This window comes from Ovis aries, chromosome 22 (assembly GCF_016772045.2).
Source record: "Ovis aries strain OAR_USU_Benz2616 breed Rambouillet chromosome 22, ARS-UI_Ramb_v3.0, whole genome shotgun sequence".
NCBI lineage: Eukaryota > Metazoa > Chordata > Mammalia > Artiodactyla > Bovidae > Ovis > Ovis aries.
The window spans coordinates 10,501,087-10,519,885 of NC_056075.1; the positions used below are offsets into that span (position 1 = coordinate 10,501,087).

General features: G+C 43.6%; 1 protein-coding gene and 1 long non-coding RNA gene across 2 annotated transcripts in view; one reads left to right on the forward strand and one right to left on the reverse strand.

The window, feature by feature from the left end:
* LOC132658442 (uncharacterized) overlaps positions 1 to 6,849 on the reverse strand; it is a 31,926-nt gene extending 25,077 nt beyond the window's left edge. The window contains exon 1 of the long non-coding RNA XR_009598094.1: positions 6,356 to 6,849. This is a non-coding gene — a long non-coding RNA (uncharacterized LOC132658442). The remainder of the gene's footprint in view (positions 1 to 6,355) is intronic.
* Positions 6,404 to 18,799, forward strand: part of FAS (Fas cell surface death receptor) — a 32,910-nt gene continuing 20,514 nt past the window's right edge. Inside the window, 1 exon segment of the mRNA NM_001123003.1 lies at positions 6,404 to 6,440. Coding sequence (NP_001116475.1) covers positions 6,411 to 6,440 — 30 coding nt within the window. The 5' untranslated portion in view covers positions 6,404 to 6,410.

Genomic DNA, 18,799 nt, shown 5'->3' on the forward strand with positions numbered 1-18,799 from the left:
GATATTATATGCTGCTGCTAAGTTGCTTCAGTCGTGTCCAACTCTGTGCGACCCCACAGACAGCAGGCCACCAGGCTCCGCTGACCCTGGTTATATATTATATAGAAAGTGAAAGTGAACGTGAAGTCGTGTCCGACTCTTTGCGACACCGTGGACTGTAGCCCACCAGGCTCCTCCGTCCATGGGATTCTCCAGGCAAGAATCCTGGAGTGGGTTGCCATTTCCTTCTCCAGGGGATCTTCCCAGCCCAGGGATCGAACCCAGGTCTCCCGCATTGTGGGCAGACGCTTTAACCTCTGAGCCACTAGGGAAGCATATATTATATATATATTAGTTAAATGAAAGTACAAGTGGACCACAGAAATAGCAAAAGGTAGACTGAGGCTTAAGAAATATTGCCTCAAGATAAGCCTTAAATCTCATCTGCCCCAGATTAGCTCTTCTTGAAAAGTGGCCCCTATCTTTTCATGTGTGGTTTGGAACACCGTGGATGGGCCCATTTCTGGTGTGTGGATTCATAGAAAATCTGTGCTTTCAGGGCACTCAGGGAAGGAGTGTCCAACTGGATTACAAAACCAGGACCTACAGAAGAACCATTTTCTTCAACTACTTGCTGCTCAGAGTGCACTCCGCATCTTAACCACGACAGTCTTTAGGGACTTCCCTGTTGAGTCAGTGGTTAAGAATCCATCTGCCAATGCAGGAGATGAGCGTTAAATCCCTGGGTCAGGAAGATCCCCTGGAGAAAGAAATGGCATCCCACTCCAGTATTCTTGCCTAGGAAATCCCATGGACAGAGGAACCTGGTGGGCTATAGTCCACAGGGTCACAAAGAGTCAGACACAGCTGAGCGACTGAGCATGCACACAGGGAACCTACACGCTTTAGGGGTACTGAGCCTGCATGCCGCAACTACTCAGCACTCTCTGGAGTCCGTGTGCCGCAACTGGAGAAGCCTGCACGCTGCAACAAAGATCCTGTGGGCCGCAACTGAAGACCTGGCTCTATCAAATCAGTCAATAAACATTAAACAAATGAATGTGCTTTAATCCATTGTCTTTTACAAGTTCTTGCTCAAGAGGTAGGCTGATACATCAGGTTTCAAGGCAGAAGACATTGGGAGATTGAGGAGCTTGCTCCATATCCCAGTGGCCAAGCTTTCCAGCCTGTGTCTGCCAGGCTCCACGTATTTCCCTTGGGCTGTACCTCCAGGTCACAATCACAGTCATACAGGATGTAGCACAGGAAAGCGGTTGTAAGCTACTCAAGTTGTCTTTCTTTCCACCTGAACTGTGACCCCAATTAGCAACCTGTCCTGTGAACACACCTCATTTAGGAAGAGTGATGATAAAGTAGTATTTATTGAATGTGCTAGGTGCTTTGTATACATTGTGTCTTTAATCCTGGAAGAATGTTCTCATATAGATGAAAATGTCTAGATTCTCTCTCTCTTTCTTCCATTTCCCAAGAACCCAAATATATTTTTATTCATGAGTCTAAACCTTGTTCAAGCTGCCTCATCGTTTGGCTGATGTGGTATCTGGCACCCTCTAGTGACAGAAAGATTCTTTGGTAGAAGTGATGTTCCTAATCTTCAGCCATCTCTACAGGCTTGTTTAAGACCATCATCCTTACTGAAACTCTAACAGTCTATTCGTAACAACTAATTTTGATAACAGAGAATTTCTTATGCTGATTATAAGCTCTGATGACCTACTTGTTAAGGCTCTTTTTAGCTGTAAGACTGTGGCTTAAGCAAACATTGAGACTGTATTGAGCTGGGTAACTGTGGGTAGCCTAACTTCCGATTTCAGCACTAAGTTGATTCCAGACTCAGGCGACACTATCAGGCTTGGCCCTTCAGTGTGGTTTCTTCTCATCATGGGCTGACTCTGCCTTCAGCTCTGGCAGAAGCAACCTTATCAGTTCTCTACCGCAAATATTTCCACTTCAAATACAGTGGAAAAAAGAAAAAGAAGAGCTTGCGTCCCACTGTTTCCTGGAAAGCTCACGACAGAAAGTGATGAGCTGGTTGCATTAACCACGTGGGGTTCCTTGTCCTCCTCTCCCCTGCTTTACATACACACACAGACTCTGGGATTGGTGTCTCTGCAGCTGTAGTGATTAATCTTATGTGTCACCTTGACTAGGCCACAGGATCCAAAGACTTGGTGTTTCTAGGTGTATTTCTTAGATGGGATTGATATTTAAATCAGGAGACTTTGAGTAAAGCAGTTGCCTTCCATAGGATGGGTGGGCCTCATCCCACCAGTTGAAGGCCGTAAGAAAAGGACTGACCTCTCTTGAAAGACAGGGAATTTTGCCAGCAGATGGCCTTTGCAATTCTTCCTTGGGTCTCCAGCTTGCCAGCCTTCCTGGTACATTTTGGACTTGTCAGCCTACATAATCACATAAAACAATCCCTTACAATACATCTCTCTCTCTCTCTCTGTTTATATATAGGTCTAAATAGATATCAGTTCAGTTAAGTTAAGTTCAGTCGCTCAGTCGTGTCCGACTCTTTGCGACCCCATGAATCACAGCATGCCAGGCCTCCCTGTCCATCACCAACTCCCGGAGTTCACTCAGACTCACGTCCATCGAGTCCGTGATGCCATCCAGCCATCTCATCCTCTGTCGTTCCCTTCTTCTCCTGCCCCCAATCCCTCCCAGCATCAAAGTCTTTTCCAATGAGTCAACTCTTCGCATGAGGTGGCTAAAGTACTGGAGTTTCATCTTCAGCATCATTTCTTCCAAAGAAATCCCAGGGCTGATCTCCTTCAGAGTGGACTGGTTGGATCTCCTTGCAGTCCAAGGGACCCTCAAGAGTCTTCTCCAACACCACAGTTCAAAAGCATCAATTCTCCGGTGCTCAGCTTTCTTCAAAGTAATGTCTCTGCTTTTGAATATGCTATCTAGGTTGGTCATAACTTTTCTTCCAAGGAGTAAGCGTCTTTTAATTTCATGGCTGCGGTCACCATCAGCAGTGATTCTGGAGCCCAAAAAAATAGCTATATATAAATCTTGGTATCTATGGCTAATCTGTATGTATCCTATTGGCTTTGTTTTTCTAGAGAATCCTAACTAACGCAACTACGTCAATAGCCAAGAAGACAGAAGAGGGACAAAGGCAACTTGGAAGATGTTACCAGGAAGAAGGGGAGAAGATGTAGCAAAAACAGTCATGAGTATGCACTACAGATGGGGATTATTAAAATCAATTTGCTGCTATTTAGTAACAGAAATTTTGTTGACAAAAATTTTTAACCATTAGGGGATAAGAAATAAAAAATCTCGGTGGTAAAAGGGTATCGGGGGTTTTCTTCCTCCCAGCTTTTTAAAATAAGTAGATATGTGTTTAAATGTTGTTCAGAATGAAATGTTCCATGGCAAGGATTTCTTTAGAGTAGAAGCAGCAGGCTTTCACTTACATGGTGCAGTTTGAGTAAAATCAGGATGGTTGTCCGAAGCATCTCCCACATCTGGTAGAGTGCCTGAAACTCTATTATTAAAATTGTATTTCTTTGCCCTTGAAGGCCTGTAAAAACGTGTTCTTAAAATTAACTGTTAAAGACGTCTGAACTGTTTCTTCCAGAACACCAGCATTCATAAGGTGATATTCAGTAGGTGTTCTTCAAAGAACTCCATAAGGACAAAGAGGAGTAGGGAACAGTATAGATCACAGTCCCATCTTAGTCAGAATGTGTATTAGCATACTGAGGGCTCAGAGAACTCTTAAGACCTGTTCAAATTAACCCGGAATTTTCTAAAATCATTTGATCATGTAACACATTTCTTCCCACAAAGTACCTATTACTATTTCATTAAACTTCAGGGTTAGGTGTGTGTGCGGAGTGAGGGAGGTTTGAGGGGAGTTAGAAAGAGCAGTCCCATCACTTCATGGGAAATAGATGGGGAAACAGTGGAAACAGTGTCAGACTTTATTTTTTTGGGCTCCAAAATCACTGCAGATGGTGACTGCAGCCAGGAAATTAAAAGATGCTTACTCCTTGGAAGAAAAGTTATGACCAACCTAGATAGCATATTAAAAAGCAGAGACATTACTTTGCCGACTAAGGTCTGTCTAGTCAAGGCTATGGTTTTTCCAGTGGTCATGTATGGATGTGACAGTTGGACTGTGAAGAAGGCTGAGCGCCGAAGAATTCATGCTTTTGAACTGTGGTGTTGGAGAAGACTCTTGAGGGTCCCATGGAGTGCAAGGAGATCCACCAGTCCATTCTGAAGGAGATCAACCCTGGGATTTCTTTTGGAAGGAGTGATGCTAAAGCTGAAACTCCAGTACTTTGGCCACTTCATGCAAAGAGTTGACTCATTGGAAAAGACTTTGATGCTGGGAGGGATTGGGGGCAGGAGGAGAAGGGGACGACCCAGGATGAGATGGCTGGATGGCATCACTGACTTGATGACGCGAGTCTGAATGAATTCCGGGAGTTGGTCATGGACAGGGAGGCCTGGCGTGCTGTGATTCATGGGGTCGAAAGAGTCGGACACATCTGAGCGACTGAACTGAACTGAACTGAGAAAGAACAAGGACTTAGGAGCAAGAATATCGAAGTTTAACTCCTGAATCTACTACTTACTAACTAATCAAACTGTCAGTATTGCTTAAACTTTTTCAGCTACAATTTTTTATAAATAAATATAATAATTAGCTACCTCACTGGGCTAAAATGGCAAATATTAGGGAGAAGGGCCCGACTCTTTGCGACCCCATGGACAGTAGCCTGTACCAAGCTCCTCCATCCATGGGATTTTCTAGGCAAGAGTACTGGAGTGGCTTGCCGTTTTTTTCTCTAGGGAATCTTCCTGACCCAGGGATCAAACCCAGGGCTCCCACATTGTAGACACACGCTTTACAGTCTGAGCCACCTGGGAAATCCAAGAGATGCTGATTTTGTCAGCTGTCTTGCTCTCCTCCCTTCCTTGTTATGATTTTTTTTAAATTTCAATAAACTTCTAATTTCAGAATAGTTTTAGACTTACAGAAAAGTTGCAAAGATAATACAGAGTCTCCATACGCCAGCCCGTCTACACCCCTCTCCCCAACCTCCCCGCCATCCACCTCTCTTTGTGTCCGTTTTGGGTTGGGAACTGTAGGAGCAGGACTGGCCAGCTAGGATCTTCTTCATGGCACTAATAATCTGCTGGGCAGTGAAGCAGGGGACAGGTAAGTCCACAGCTGTAAGACAGGGCCACGAGGGCAGAGCAGCAAACGGAGAGTGAAAGCAGTTAGGAGGAAAGCATTTAGCTGCTAACCTTGCGTTGGGAGCCAGGAAGATCTCCCAAACGAAAATGTCTTGAAAACGTCTTCAGAGAAGGATCCGCATGGATGAGGAATGAGGCAGGCAAAGGGAGGGAAAGGAGAGTGTTCCTAATGGGATACAGCCAACAGGGAAGATGGGCAACAGAGCGCAGGTGCAGAGCTTCGCGGAGGATGCGGTTCCCCGCTCACCAACTACTTTCAGATTCACGCTCATGAAGGATGTCATTATACGAACCTCCTGTAAAACTGTTGCAAACTGGCTAACCGGACGGATCAACTTTTCCAAAACAATAATGACTTCGAGCTGTTAACCAAAGCACTAAAGTATACTTTTTTTTTTTAATAAAGAAAATTGCCCAGGAAATAATGAGTAATAAAGGAGGAGAAGTAATTGTAAGCTTTTAATCATGTAGCTGGAGCTGTGTGATTCGTCTTAGGAGTTAGCTTTGTACTCCTCGTGAGAATAAAATACAGAGGGTCCTCCCTCTTCGGAATCCCCACAGCACTGCCACTACAGGCACTAGTCCGGGGTTCCTGTGAGCCTCTAACGTGGCCACCGCGGCACACGGAGCTGAGCCAAGGCTGGGTCTGCTCTGGGAATCGCAGCAGTCAGCCGAGGCTCCTGCTCCGAGCAAGACGCGTGCGCTCTGCACCTTAGTCCTCCCTGAACCCGAGCATGCCAGTAGACTGCGGAAACGCTCCCAACGGGAAATGCCCGTTTGTGCAACAAACGCTGGCTCTTTCCCCGCTCCCCACTCAACACCCCTTCCACCACCCCACCCCCAACTCCAGGCGCAGGGTTGCAGAATCAAAGGCGCCCTCCCCTACCCGGGCGTTCCCCAGCTAAGCTTCCTCCTCCAGCCCCCACCCCCTGGCCCCGGCGACGTTACTTTTGGTCTTTTCAAAAGAGCTACCAACAGGTGTTCAGACACGCTGCCGGAGAAAGAGGAAAGCGTCCGGAGAGTAACTGTGCGTGAGCGCCCGGGGCGGGCCCGGGAGGGGAGCACTCTCCCAGGCCGGCTGGAGCTCGGGGAGGGGCTAATCGGGGCTCACTACTCCCCGGGTGCGTACCTCGCCTTGGTGCCAGTTGGAAAGGCTCCTTCACTTCGGAGATTGCTCCACAGCCATGTCCGGGATCTGGGTTCACTTGTCACTGGTGAGTCGCCTCTGCCTCGGCGAGGGCCTCTCCCAGCTCGGCCCTGGGCTGGCGCGGGACGCGCTCTGCGGGCGGCCGGGGGACGAGCGCGTGGGCGGCGGCCTTGGCCGGCCTTTGCCCCGCTAGCTCCGCTTGACTGCTAGGACTTCTCTTGAGGCGAGGTCTTAGGAAACCAGGCTACTCTTTTTTCTTGGGGCTCGATGCGAAGCTGCGAGCCTTCGAGGCCGGAGGAACATCTCTGGGTGCCCCCTGGGAACGCGGTTTGCGGCGCCGAGGGGGTGGGCGCGGGGGGCTGGCCGGCGCCGAGGATGTTTGGGGGTCGCTGCAGGGAGAGCCCCGTCTGGGGCAGGAAAGGGTCTTCTGGACAAGTCCTTGCTTGTCTCGCTAAGGCTGTGCTGTGAACGTGTGCGCCTCGGGGCGGTGAGAACTTGCAGTCTCGAAATGGATAATACAAGTTTTTCCAACACTTCCCAACTTTAGGGAATAAATCAGCCTCGAGGCAGTGGTTACACCAGAGGCTTTGGGAGCGCACCGTTTCTTTCTTGAAAACGTTATCTTGGGACTGAATGCGCCTTAAAGAGACTTGTTTACCTTTTTACTGCTACACAGAAAAAGAAACTGTTTTGTTTCCCTTCCGGGAATCCCTCTCCTTGAGAGTGAGTCACTATCTCAGGTTTGCCCCCCGCCCCTTTTTTTCCCTCTCTCTCTCTTCCTTTTTTTTTTTTTTTTTTTTTAATCTTTCAAGGCTTGCCGGACTCGGGGGCGGGAGGTAACCCTGGCCCCATTGCTCAGGCGGTGGTACCTGCTGCCACCGCGCACGCGCTGAGCAGCCTGAACTCGGCTTAGAAGCGTAAGCCGCATCCACCTCTTTTGGAGAGTCCCTACCTCAGATATCCCGGCTTGGTGATGGCTGATCGAAGACCTTGGCCTCAAGGGGTTCATTTGAGCTCCGAACTCTCTGAAAACCAGTGGATTCTTGTTTGCTGGGCCTCATCAATGTGCCAGGCAGTGTGATAGGAATGTTTATGAGTATGATCTCCGTCAATTCTCGCAGAGCTGCGCAGTATCTCCATCTTACAGATGGCAAAATGGGGTTCAGACAGCTTACCTAAGTCGAGTCCAAACAGTAAGAGGCAGGACTGAATTTAAATCCAATTTAGATCCCATTCCAAAGCCTGGGGGGTGGGAGTGGGGGTGTCGACCACACCTATATCCAGATGACACCAAGAGTGGAAAAGAAAAAAAAATCGATGTCTGGAACTGTCTTGTGGTTGGAAAAAAAAAAAATTCCCCCTGGTCCTTTTGGAAGTAATGTATGATATTTGGGCTCCTTTAGAACTTTTCTTTGAGAAAATTTGAGATTCAAAGTTGGGAAACCATTTATACAACCTCAAATCACATTCTTCCTTATCATGAACCACTGCCTTATTGCAGTCTTGGTTGCTTTGACAATCTCTTAGTTCTAGGAACTACAATTCTAACTCGTATAGCAAAATTATCAAAGCCCAGAGCTACACTTTACTTTTATGATACTATAGCGTCTCTACCAGGGGTGCCTGTTTAAAACACCAAGGAAACTGCTTTTCTGAAAGAATGCATACGTATTCATACACACACATGTGAAAATACAGATTTACATTTATTTGTATATGCATATTGTAATATCTATTATAATATATGATATATATTAAACATTCATTTATTATTGTTATATGATATAGAACCTCAGAAGTGAATGTTTATTGAATAAAATGTGTTAATATAGATGTGTAGAAAGAAAAAAAATCTGATATAACTGCATCACAGACAGTCCTGTTTACGTTTGGTAGTATATCCTCTATTTCCCTTTTCTAATATGACTCTTCAGTTTGGTTACACAGAATCCTGCCCTGCCCCCATCAGGGGCCCAGCATCACACCTCTATTCTTAAAGAAGTTTCCACACCATTATGTCACCTTGTGTGTCTCAGAAAATGCTTGCTTTTATGATCGAGCACTTAGTGGGCCTTACTTACTAGTCGCAAATGAATTAAACCAGGGCGTGAGTGCTAACTACATGGAACACAAGCAAATTTGGTTCAGTCGTGTCAGTGGACTGGAAAGGGATGGGAGGGAGCGGCCATGCTTGCTTTTTCCCTCTTTCTTCTCTAGTCCTCTCATCTCTAGTGTGATCTATCATCAGCAAATATCCCATCCTTTACCTCTTTCCTTCTTTCTTCCCTCTTGAAGTTAGTTTTCTCTCAGTTTCTGGGTGTCGTTCGGATACAGAAGAAAAGGCAGTTACTTTAGAAATTTGTGTGAGAAATAGCTGTGAGCACTGCTGCTGCTTCTTTTAATAGCACATAGCTCTGATAGCTTTTGTTTTATGCTATTTAGGTCTATGGTTAGGCAATTACTAGATAGCCATTTTCCTGTCCTTTATTTCTTGGAGTTTTCGAAATTATGGGCAAGGGAAAGGAGAGGGCAGCTGAAAAAGAAACCGGTGTATTTAAAGTAATCATGCAGGAGAGCTTTGAGGAGAAATAAAGGAAATAAAGTTGTTTAATTTGTAATTTAATAATTTTTCCATAAGCCAGGCTAAGAAGCAAGAAATAGGTTGTAGTGTGTTTCTATTTATTGTTGTTTTTAGCAGATTTTCCTTATCTCATGGTGGACTTGAAAATTCTTTTGAATAAAATATTATGAAATGTAATTTAAAACATTAACAACCAGCATGTAAAAACACACATTGGTAAACGATGCCAAGATTGGGAGGCAAAAATGAAATTGATATGTGAAGATTCTCAGGGCCCTCACCGCTAGCTTCAATTAGATGAATGAAAACTCTTCTATTGTCTATCTCCATAATACAGTTACCACCCTTAGTGGCAAAACTAGAGTTTAATTTAGAGAAAGCAGTTTTTCTTCCTGCACTGAGTTTATAGAAGGAGAAAAGTGAGATAGAGGCAAAGAGGACTCAAGTTTTTGTTGTTGTCTCTAAGTAAGTTTTTTTGGAATACTAAACAAGTAATTTACTTCTAAATAGTTCCTAAGAGTGGAAGTGTCAGCATTTCAAAGGAACCTCTCTGAAGGCTACTAGCACTATACCACAACTGCTAAGGAGTAATCACTTTCTAAGAGATGATCAAAAACCTGAAAAAGGAAATCCCCCACTTGAAAACCCCTAATGAGTTAAGTACATTTTGGTAAATTATCTTGGGTTCCAAAAGTCCCTTAAATGAGCACATGTTTTGTAATAGGTACTAAAGACTTATTGACTTATGATGAAAAGTAATAATATAAAGGTAATAACATGTATAGCTTGTTACCAAAAAATTATTTGCAGAATCATTATAAGTACCTTAATGGACAGTAGTGTATTCTTTTTGCTATGTCTGTGTATCTATTTACAAAAGTGGGAAAATTGCATTTAATACTTAATAAGTCCTTTCATTTCCCGGAAGACCTTTGCTTTTAAATGAAACAGATAAAATGAGTAAATAAATAAACAAAAATGAAATAAAGTAGTGTATCTTTGCTTTGTATGTAATTGGATCCCTAACACCAATTGAGTATCTTCCATTCAGTCTTAAACAGGAACAAATAATTCAAATGTACTTGCCTACTTTTATTTTCTTTGATGTGAGAGTATGAGTAGTAAGACTCAAATTAGAAAGTTAATTATTGTAAGACTGTTAACTTCACCTTCCTCAGAAGGAAATGGGCTGGTTCTCCTCTTTGATCACAGTTCCCTTCTTGATTTGGAATGAGCTTTGTGCAGCTGAGCCATCCCCATCTATGGACCAGTTAGAAACAGCAGCCATTGCTCTGTTGGACACCTGGCTAGAGACCCACTAAGTGGGGGATGATAGTAACTTTTGTATGAAATAATGCCTTTTGATTAAGGCTAGTCTTATAAATTAGCAGTCTGACTACAAACTCTTTCAGCAGATGTACTCAGCCCAGCAAAGCAAGCAAAACTACTATATGTAGGTATTGTGAAGCTGTGAACTGGGATAAACTTGGGAAATTGGGATAAACTTGGGAAATTAAGATAAACTTTTTTTGAAGTCATTAATGTCAGGCTGTCCTATAGTCGAGTGACGCTGCATTGTAGATATAGTCACTTCCGTATTCTGGGACACCATAAAAATATAACCTGTGAGAAGCATCAGTACTTTTGATTTCTGAGATCAGAGATCTTGGAAAAAAGAGAGAGAGATAGAGAGAGACAGGGAAAATGAACTCAGAACATGTGGCATAAGGTTCCCACCCCTTGCTGAGGCTTGAGCTTTGGTTTTTAGCCATCTTCACAAAAGGATCCTTGTCCCTAATGGACTGTTCTTTTTCATATGAATGTCTGTCTTAGGCGTGATTTCAAAAATTGGGCTTACATTGCCCCAGACTATGTTTTTGTTTTTTATTGTTTATTTATTTGGCTGCACTGGGTCTTAGCTGCAGCATGCAAGGTCTTTATTTGGAGCATGTGGGATCTAGTTCCCTGACCAAGGATCGAACCGAGGATCCAACCCAGGCCCCTTGCATTGGGAGCATGGAGTCTTAGCCACTGGACCACAAGGGAAGTCACCACCCCGACTGTATTATGTCTATGCTGCACTGTCTTGACACATACAGAATATATATAGGCAGGGATGTATTTTTCATATTAGTTGCCCCATTTAAATGTTGGAGGATTTTGGTTTCTCTTGGAAAATGAAAGGTCTGGAGCCACATGCCACCTGGTCCCCACCCTCCTGGATCAGAAGGCTGCCCCTTGGGTCCAGGTGTGCCTCCGTTTTGACAGCCCTGCCTACACTATGTTGTCTGTTCCACCTGGATGCTTTACCCCTGTGACCCCTCTGGGCATTTGAGAATTCTTGAGCTCTAGTTTAGGACTCGGTATCCTCCCATTTCCTCCACCAAAGATGACTTCTCTTCCTTTCAGGCTTATTTTTAGAAGGGTCATTATGTCTCCATGAAAAGTCAAATTCTGATTGGCAAGTGCAGAGCGCAGAGGCTGTTGGTCTATAATACTCTTCTCACATGTAAATGTACTCATCTGCTAACCTCAGATTTCGCTTCCTCCAGCCCTGAAGACCTTCCCAGGTCTTCAGCTGGGAGGAGCAGCAAAATAACCAGGGTTATTAGATACTAAATGACAAGGGTGAGCATAATCATGAGGAGGCCCCATTCTCCGAGATCCTGATTCTGTAGGTCTGTGTTGGGACCGAAGCATTTCTTATTTTTAATGTATCACTGTGTATGTGTGTGCCCAGTTTTGTCCAACTCTTTGTGACCCCAGGGACTGTAGCCCACCCAGCTCCTCTGTCCTTGGGATTTCCCAGGCAAGAATACTGGAGTGGGTTGCCTTATCCTTCTACAGGTGATCTTCCTGACCCAGGGATCGAACACGCATCTCTGTGTCTCCTGCAGTTCAGGCGGATTCTTTACCCGCTGAGCCGTTGGGGAAACCATCACTACATGATTATAATGTTTTTCAGGGTTTTGAGGATAGTTTTTCTAACTCTAGCACAAAACCCCAAATCTAATCCCAAATGGAATTCTCTAGGTTTCCTCATTTTATTTATGACTTGATTCAGTCATTAGTCTAACCAATCACTTAGTCTCAGTTCGGTTCAGTTCAGTTTAGTCGCTCAGTCATGTCCGAATCTTTGTGACCCCATGAATTGCAGCACGCCAGGCCTCCCTGTCCATCACCAACTCCCGGAGTTCACTCAGACTCATGTCCATCGAGTCTGTGATGCCATCCAGCCATCTCATCCTCTGTCGTCCCCTTCTCCTCCTGCCCCCAATCCCTCCCAGCATCAGAGTCTTTTCCAATGAGTCAACTCTTCTCATGATGTGGCCAAAGTACTGGAGTTTCAGCTTTAGCATCATTCCTTCCAAAGAAATCCCAGGGCTGATCTCCTTCAGAATGGACGCGTTGGATCTCCTTGCACTCCAAGGGACCCTCAAGAGTCTTCTCCAACACCATAGTTCAAAAGCATGAATTCTTCGGCGCTCAGCCTTCTTCACAGTCCAACTCTCACATCCATACATGACCACTAGTAAAACCATAGCCTTGACTAGACTGACCTTAGTCGGCAAAGTAATGTCTCTGCTTTTGAATATGCTATCTAGGTTGGTCATAACTTTTCTTCCAAGGAGTAAGCGTCTTTTAATTTCATGGCTGCAGTCACCATCTGCAGTGATTCTGGAGCCCCCAAAAATAAAGTCTGACACTGTTTCCACTGTTTCCCATCTATTTCCCATGAAGTGATGGGACCAGATGCCATGATCTTCATTTTCTGAATGTTGAGCTTTAGGTCAACTTTTTCGCTCTCCTCTTTCACTTTCATCAAGAGGCTTCTTAGCTCCTCTTCACTTTCTGCCATAAGGGTGGTGTCATCTGCATATCAGGTTATTGATATTTCTCCCGGGAATCTTGATTCCAGCTTGTGCTTCTTCCAGCCCAGAGTATCTCATGATGTACTCTGCATAGAAGTTAAATAAGCAGGGTGACAATATACAGCCTTGACGTACTCCTTTTCCTATTTGGAACCAGTCTGTTGTTCCATGTCCAGTTCTAACTGTTGCTTCCTGACCTGCATTCAGATTTCTCAAGAGGCAGGTCAGGTGGTCTGTATTCCCATCTCTTGAAGAATTTTCCACAGTTTATTGTGATCCACACAGTCAAAGGCTTTGGCATAGTCAATAAAGCAGAAATAGATGTTTTTCTGGAACTCTCTTGCTTTTTCCATGATCCAGCGGATGTTGGCAATTTGATCTCTGGTTCCTCTGCCTTTTCTAAAACCAGCTTGAACGTCAAGGAGTTCATGGTTCACATATTGCTGAAGCCTGGCTTGGAGAATTTTGAGCATTATTTTTAACTAGCATGTGAGATGAGTGCAATTGTGCGGTAGTTTGAACATCCTTTGGCATTGCCTTTCTTTGGGATTGGAATGAAAACTGACCTTTTCCAGTCCTGTGGCCACTGCTGAGTTTTCCAAATTTGCTGGCATATTGAGTGCAGCACTTTCACAGCATCATCCTTCAGGATTTGAAACAGCTCAACTGGAATTCCATCACCTCCACTAGTTTTGTTCGTAGTGATGCTTTCTAAGGCCCACTTGACTTCACATTCCAGGATGTCTGGCTCTAGATTAGTGATCACATCATCATGATTATCTGGGTCGTGAAGATCTTTTTTGTACAGTTCTTCCATGTATTCTTGCCACCTCTTCTTAATATCTTCTGCTTCTGTTAGGTCCAGACCATTTCTGTCCTTTATCGAGCCCATCTTTGCATGAAATGTTCCCTTGGTATCTCTAATTTTCTTGAAGAGATCTCTAGTCTTTCCCATTCTGTTGTTTTCCTCTATTTCTTTGCATTGATCGCTGAAGAAGGCTTTCTTATCTTTTCTTGCTATTCTTTGGAACTCTGCATTTAGATGCCTATATCTTTCCTTTTCTCCTTTGCTTTTCGCCTCCCTTCTCTTCACAGCTATTTGTAAGGCCTCCCCAGACAGCCATTTTGCTTTTTTGCATTTCTTTTCCATGGGGATGGTCTTGATCCCTGTCTCCTGTACAATGTCACGAACTTCATTCCATAGTTCATCAGGCACTCTGTCTATCAGATCTAGGCCCTTAAATCTATTTCTCACTTCCACTTATTCTACTGACTACTATCTCTCTCCTGGTCTTCCCAGAAACCAGCCTTAAGAAAGAATGAAGACCTTACTGGAATAAGATTACCTGTGTGTTTTTATTTACACACAAAAAATAAGAGCAAATGAAATCTTCGCTTATCTCTTTAATACTGAAAAGTTTCTGTGTTTAGAAAATTTAGAATACTTGTTTTTATTTCACTTTTTCAATAATGCACCTACTACAAAATACCATCACTATTAATATTATCTCACTTTCTATACAAATATATTAGAGATGCATTGAACAGTCAGACATGTTGGACTATTAATGGTGTTTTAGAAGTTCTTTTTCCTAAAGTGGTGATCAGTAACTAAAAGTCTGAAAAGGGAATGACCAGTACTCGTCTGGTGTTACAGTTGTGTCCTGGACAGTAGGGGCCAGTGAGATTTCAACTTCCTAGCAGAGGTCTGTAAGACTGGGAAGTTCAGGTTCCTCCTGGCCCCGGAAGATTGCAGTTCTCAAGACCGTTTTCGGCCTCTCGTCTGTTTAGCACAGTGATGGTTGAAGATGGGAAATCCTAATGCTTAGCTGCAAGGGATGCCCAAATGTGTGTTCACCATGGACCTCCCTCAAATCCAGACTCTGAGGGAATCAAGAGACAGTGGTGTGGGCCGATAGGTACTCATTTCCTGTGGCTGCGGTAACTGGTGGCTTAAACAACAGAAATGTATTTTCTCTCAGTTCTGGAGGCTAGACGTCTGAGATCAAGATGTCGCCAAGTTCGGCTCCTTCTGAAGACCGTGAGGTGACGATCTGTCCTGTGCTCCTCTCCTTGGCTTGTGAATGCCCTTCCCCCTGTCTCCTCTTATCCTCTTCCCCTTGTCCCTGTCTGCGCCCAAATTTCCTCCTCTGAGAGGGACACCAGTCGTATTGGATTAGGGTGCACCCAATGACCTCATTTTAATTTCCTCTTTAAAGACTCTGTCTCTAAATATGCTGACATTCTGGGTTACTGGGGTTAAGTCTTCAGTAGAAGAATTTGGAGGTGAGGGAGAGACCACTCGGCCCATAAGAGTCTGACTCTCTTGATCCAGCTGTATGACATGGTCCAGGCACCCGACCGCCAGTTTGGGGCATAGCTTCTTCTAACGGATGAAGGGCTTGGGTTCTAAAACTCTTCCCAATGATTACTGGAGAGCTTGTAGTCTGTCTGAAGTATGTGCTCAGTATCAAAAATTCTCGCTGACCATTCTAAGCATCTGTCTTCTTATTCTTATTCTTGAAGGACTGCCATTTTTCACCTTCAGACACCTTTTTTTTTCTCCTCTACTTTTAAAAATTCTTTTCCTGTTGTTTTGAACTTCACTGAGAACAGAAAAAAAGGTGATTTTTTTTTTTTTAAACTTCCTTTTCAAACCCTGGCTCATCTCTTAGGGCTAATTGCCACACTGATTCTTTGAAGTAACCCTAACGGGATTCTCAGTTTCTTCTAGTAGTTTGTTTAATTCAGTCACTGTGAGGCTACTCTATTTGTAATTGCCATGTTAGATCCTGAGTGTTTACAATTCCTGGGAAAGCATGGTGAGCTTGTCAAAGGGGAGTGATATGCTTCAAGGGTGGTCATCGATTTCTGGATCTTGCCCTCCCTGCTTTGTTTCCTCTATGTAGTAACGGAGTTGGCTATGAAAAGTGATCCATCATATGATGCAATTAATTAATATAAAGTCAACCGTCATCTGATACAAGGGACAGACTCTCATGTCAGCCTGTTTTTGAGAGTTTCAAAGGGAGCAAATGCAAAGATCAATGGTAGGCTAGGAGGACTTCTGGTTCCTAGCTATTCACTGCAAATCCCCGCCCCTACAAGGGACTCACAGGGCCTTTGATGGCTGTGCTCAGAAACTCATCACCCAGATGGGAGGAAGGGAAACCCAAACTCCTCTTCTTTTCAAGATGCAGATCAGGGCTAGGAAGTTTCCCCTTCCCTGCCAGCCAGAATCCCAGCCTGGATAGCCCTGCCACAGTTTTCCCAAACTAGAGGGCTTGGGATGGACTTCTGGTTTTCAGAAAGTTCCTGCTAACTTCCTCTACCCTCAACACACATTTGCTTTGAAGGTTCATTGTAAAATTAACACTCAGGCATCTTGCCCACAATTGTCTGGAAACAGACTGCATTGTTTGCACGCATAAACGGAGAAAGCAATTAGGAAACTGATTTATAAACCAGAACCAGAGTCCAGATTTGCGCCAGAGGTGCCGAGTCTTCCCTTAGCCCATCCTAACGGGGGTTATCCAATGAGTCATTTCACATACTCTGTTCAGCTTCCTCAGCTATAAAATAAGAAAGTAATAATTCCTCATGTCTAGGTTTATTGTGGCGACCATGAGGTGATATATATATAAATGAACTTTGTAAAACGCCAGGCAAATGTCAAGGAAGAATAGGTAAATAACTCTAGGGTTTGGTTTCCTGACAACACTTTCATGAATGATTCAGAGGGACTCTACCCATTCGACCTAATGACATGTTGGTCATAATAGTCTCCTCACTTAGGATGCTAGATATGAATTGCCGCTTCATTGTCAGAACTCTCAAGATTCTGAATTTAAGAGACTGTAATATTTTTACGTGCCATTTCTCAAAATGAATTTCACCTTATGCCGTTAAAGCATCTACTGGGCATGCTAAATAACAAATCTTACCTTTCTTCATCATTTCATAAGAAATTTTCTGATTTGCAGAAAATATTAAAACCTTGTAAATAAGGAAGGACTCAAGAAGATCCACTTTTTAAATCTATGTGGAAGTTGAGCAGGTGGTTACATGGTCCCTTTCTGCTGTGATGTTTCAGGATTCTACAAGATTGCAGCATCTGTGGTCGTGACTGGCTGTATGATTCCACTGCACTGTGTCTTTAATAGCCAACATGTTAATTACCTGTGTGGTTCAGTAGACATTGATCCTCATCTCTGTTAATAGCTAACTGTTAATAATATTTTTGCTGAGGACCGCAGGTATGTCCCCATTTGGGCTAAGCCAAGCTCCTCTGGGGGTGACTTGCCTGGAAAGCCCTTTTCAGCTAATCATCTGCTTGCAACAAGTCAGTTTTCTTATTCAGTGGCCTTCACAGACAGCTCTTCCTGAAAGAGCACTGCCTCGCACCTCAAATTCTCCATGCCCCCTAAGCTTGCCTTATTCCTTTGAATAGTCCTCATTCCTCCTGGTTATGTTGCCTATTGCTCTGTTTCTTCATCATTTCCCTCCATGTGATGCCTAATATTATTTGTCTACCTGACTGGCCCATGGCACCCAGATATTTGTTCAAACACTACTCTGGATATTTCTGTGAAGGTTTTGTTTGCTTTGTACGAGCTGAACATTTAAAGTGCTCAACTTTGAGTAAATTAGATACCTTCTGTAATGTGTGTGGGTCTCATTCAATCAGTTGAAGGCCTTAGTAGAAGGAAGACTGAGACCCCCTAAGGAAGAAAGAATTCTGCCAGACTGCCTTTGAACTTCAGCTGCTACTCTCCTCTGACTCTCCAACATACTGACCTACCCCATCAGCAGAATCTGGACTTGCCAAGCCTTTACAGTTGTGTGAGCCCATCCCTGAAAATCAATCAGTCTCTCTTTCTTCATACACATACACACACACTCACTCACTCGCACTCAGTACTGGGCCTGTTTTTCTTGAGAAGCCTGACTAATAACTTCATTTACATATAAATGCTATAAGAGCTGAGTCTTTATCTGTACACTGCTCTGTTCCCAGAGTCTGTCTGGCGCAAAGCAGGCACTCAGCTGGAGAAGGAAATGGCAGCCCACTCCAGTATTTTTGCCTGGGAAATCCCATGGACAGAGGATCCTGGTAGGCTACAGTCCATGAGGTCACAAACAATTGGACATGGCTGAGTGACTAAACAGCAACAAAGGTACTCAGCAAAGTGTTTGCTCATTTAAATAATTAATGTATCAGCTAAGATTATTCCCAGCAGAATCTAAAACTGAGGTCCTTTTGACTTTTTAATCTTTGTTATGATGGTTAATTTTATTCCTTTTTTCCCCATTTGGTTATCATTTTCCTTAGAATATCTGCTTTTCAAATCTTTAACTAATTTTCTGGCCTTTTCAGCTTTTTTGAAAAACAATTTTTGAGCATTCTGATCATTTAGTTCTTTGTGGGTTTCCTGCCTTGTCACAATTAAAAACACCCCAGTTTCTGCCAGGAAAGTTTAGGTTAAATCTTTGCATACTGCAAACTTGAGCTAATATAAAAACTTTAAAAAATGCAAGCTGTGTGGAAACTGCTTACATCGTATCATGTAACAGTTAGAATATGCTCTTTAGACCCATCTTTCTTTTTTTAATACTTGACATAATTCTTTGATGCTGAAGTAAGTAGGAAATGTTTCCAGAAACTGAGCTCTCTAAAGCTGGTGTGATCAAATATGAGGTGAGTTCGGTGCCGGTGTCTGCTTCATGGCCAATGATATTTATGTCTTTCACTGTTTACTCCAAGATTCACATTTCTCAAATTCTGAATATATTTTGGACAGTGACTTTTGATTTCCAGTCAAAAACTTCAACACTAAAACGAAATGTATTAGCAAGTACATTTCTTTCAGACAGTTCCAGAAAGTTGAGTATAGGCACAGTGTTTTTAGAAATAACACTAATATAACAATTCATAAATATACAATGTGCTGCCCCTCTCAGCACTCGATCATT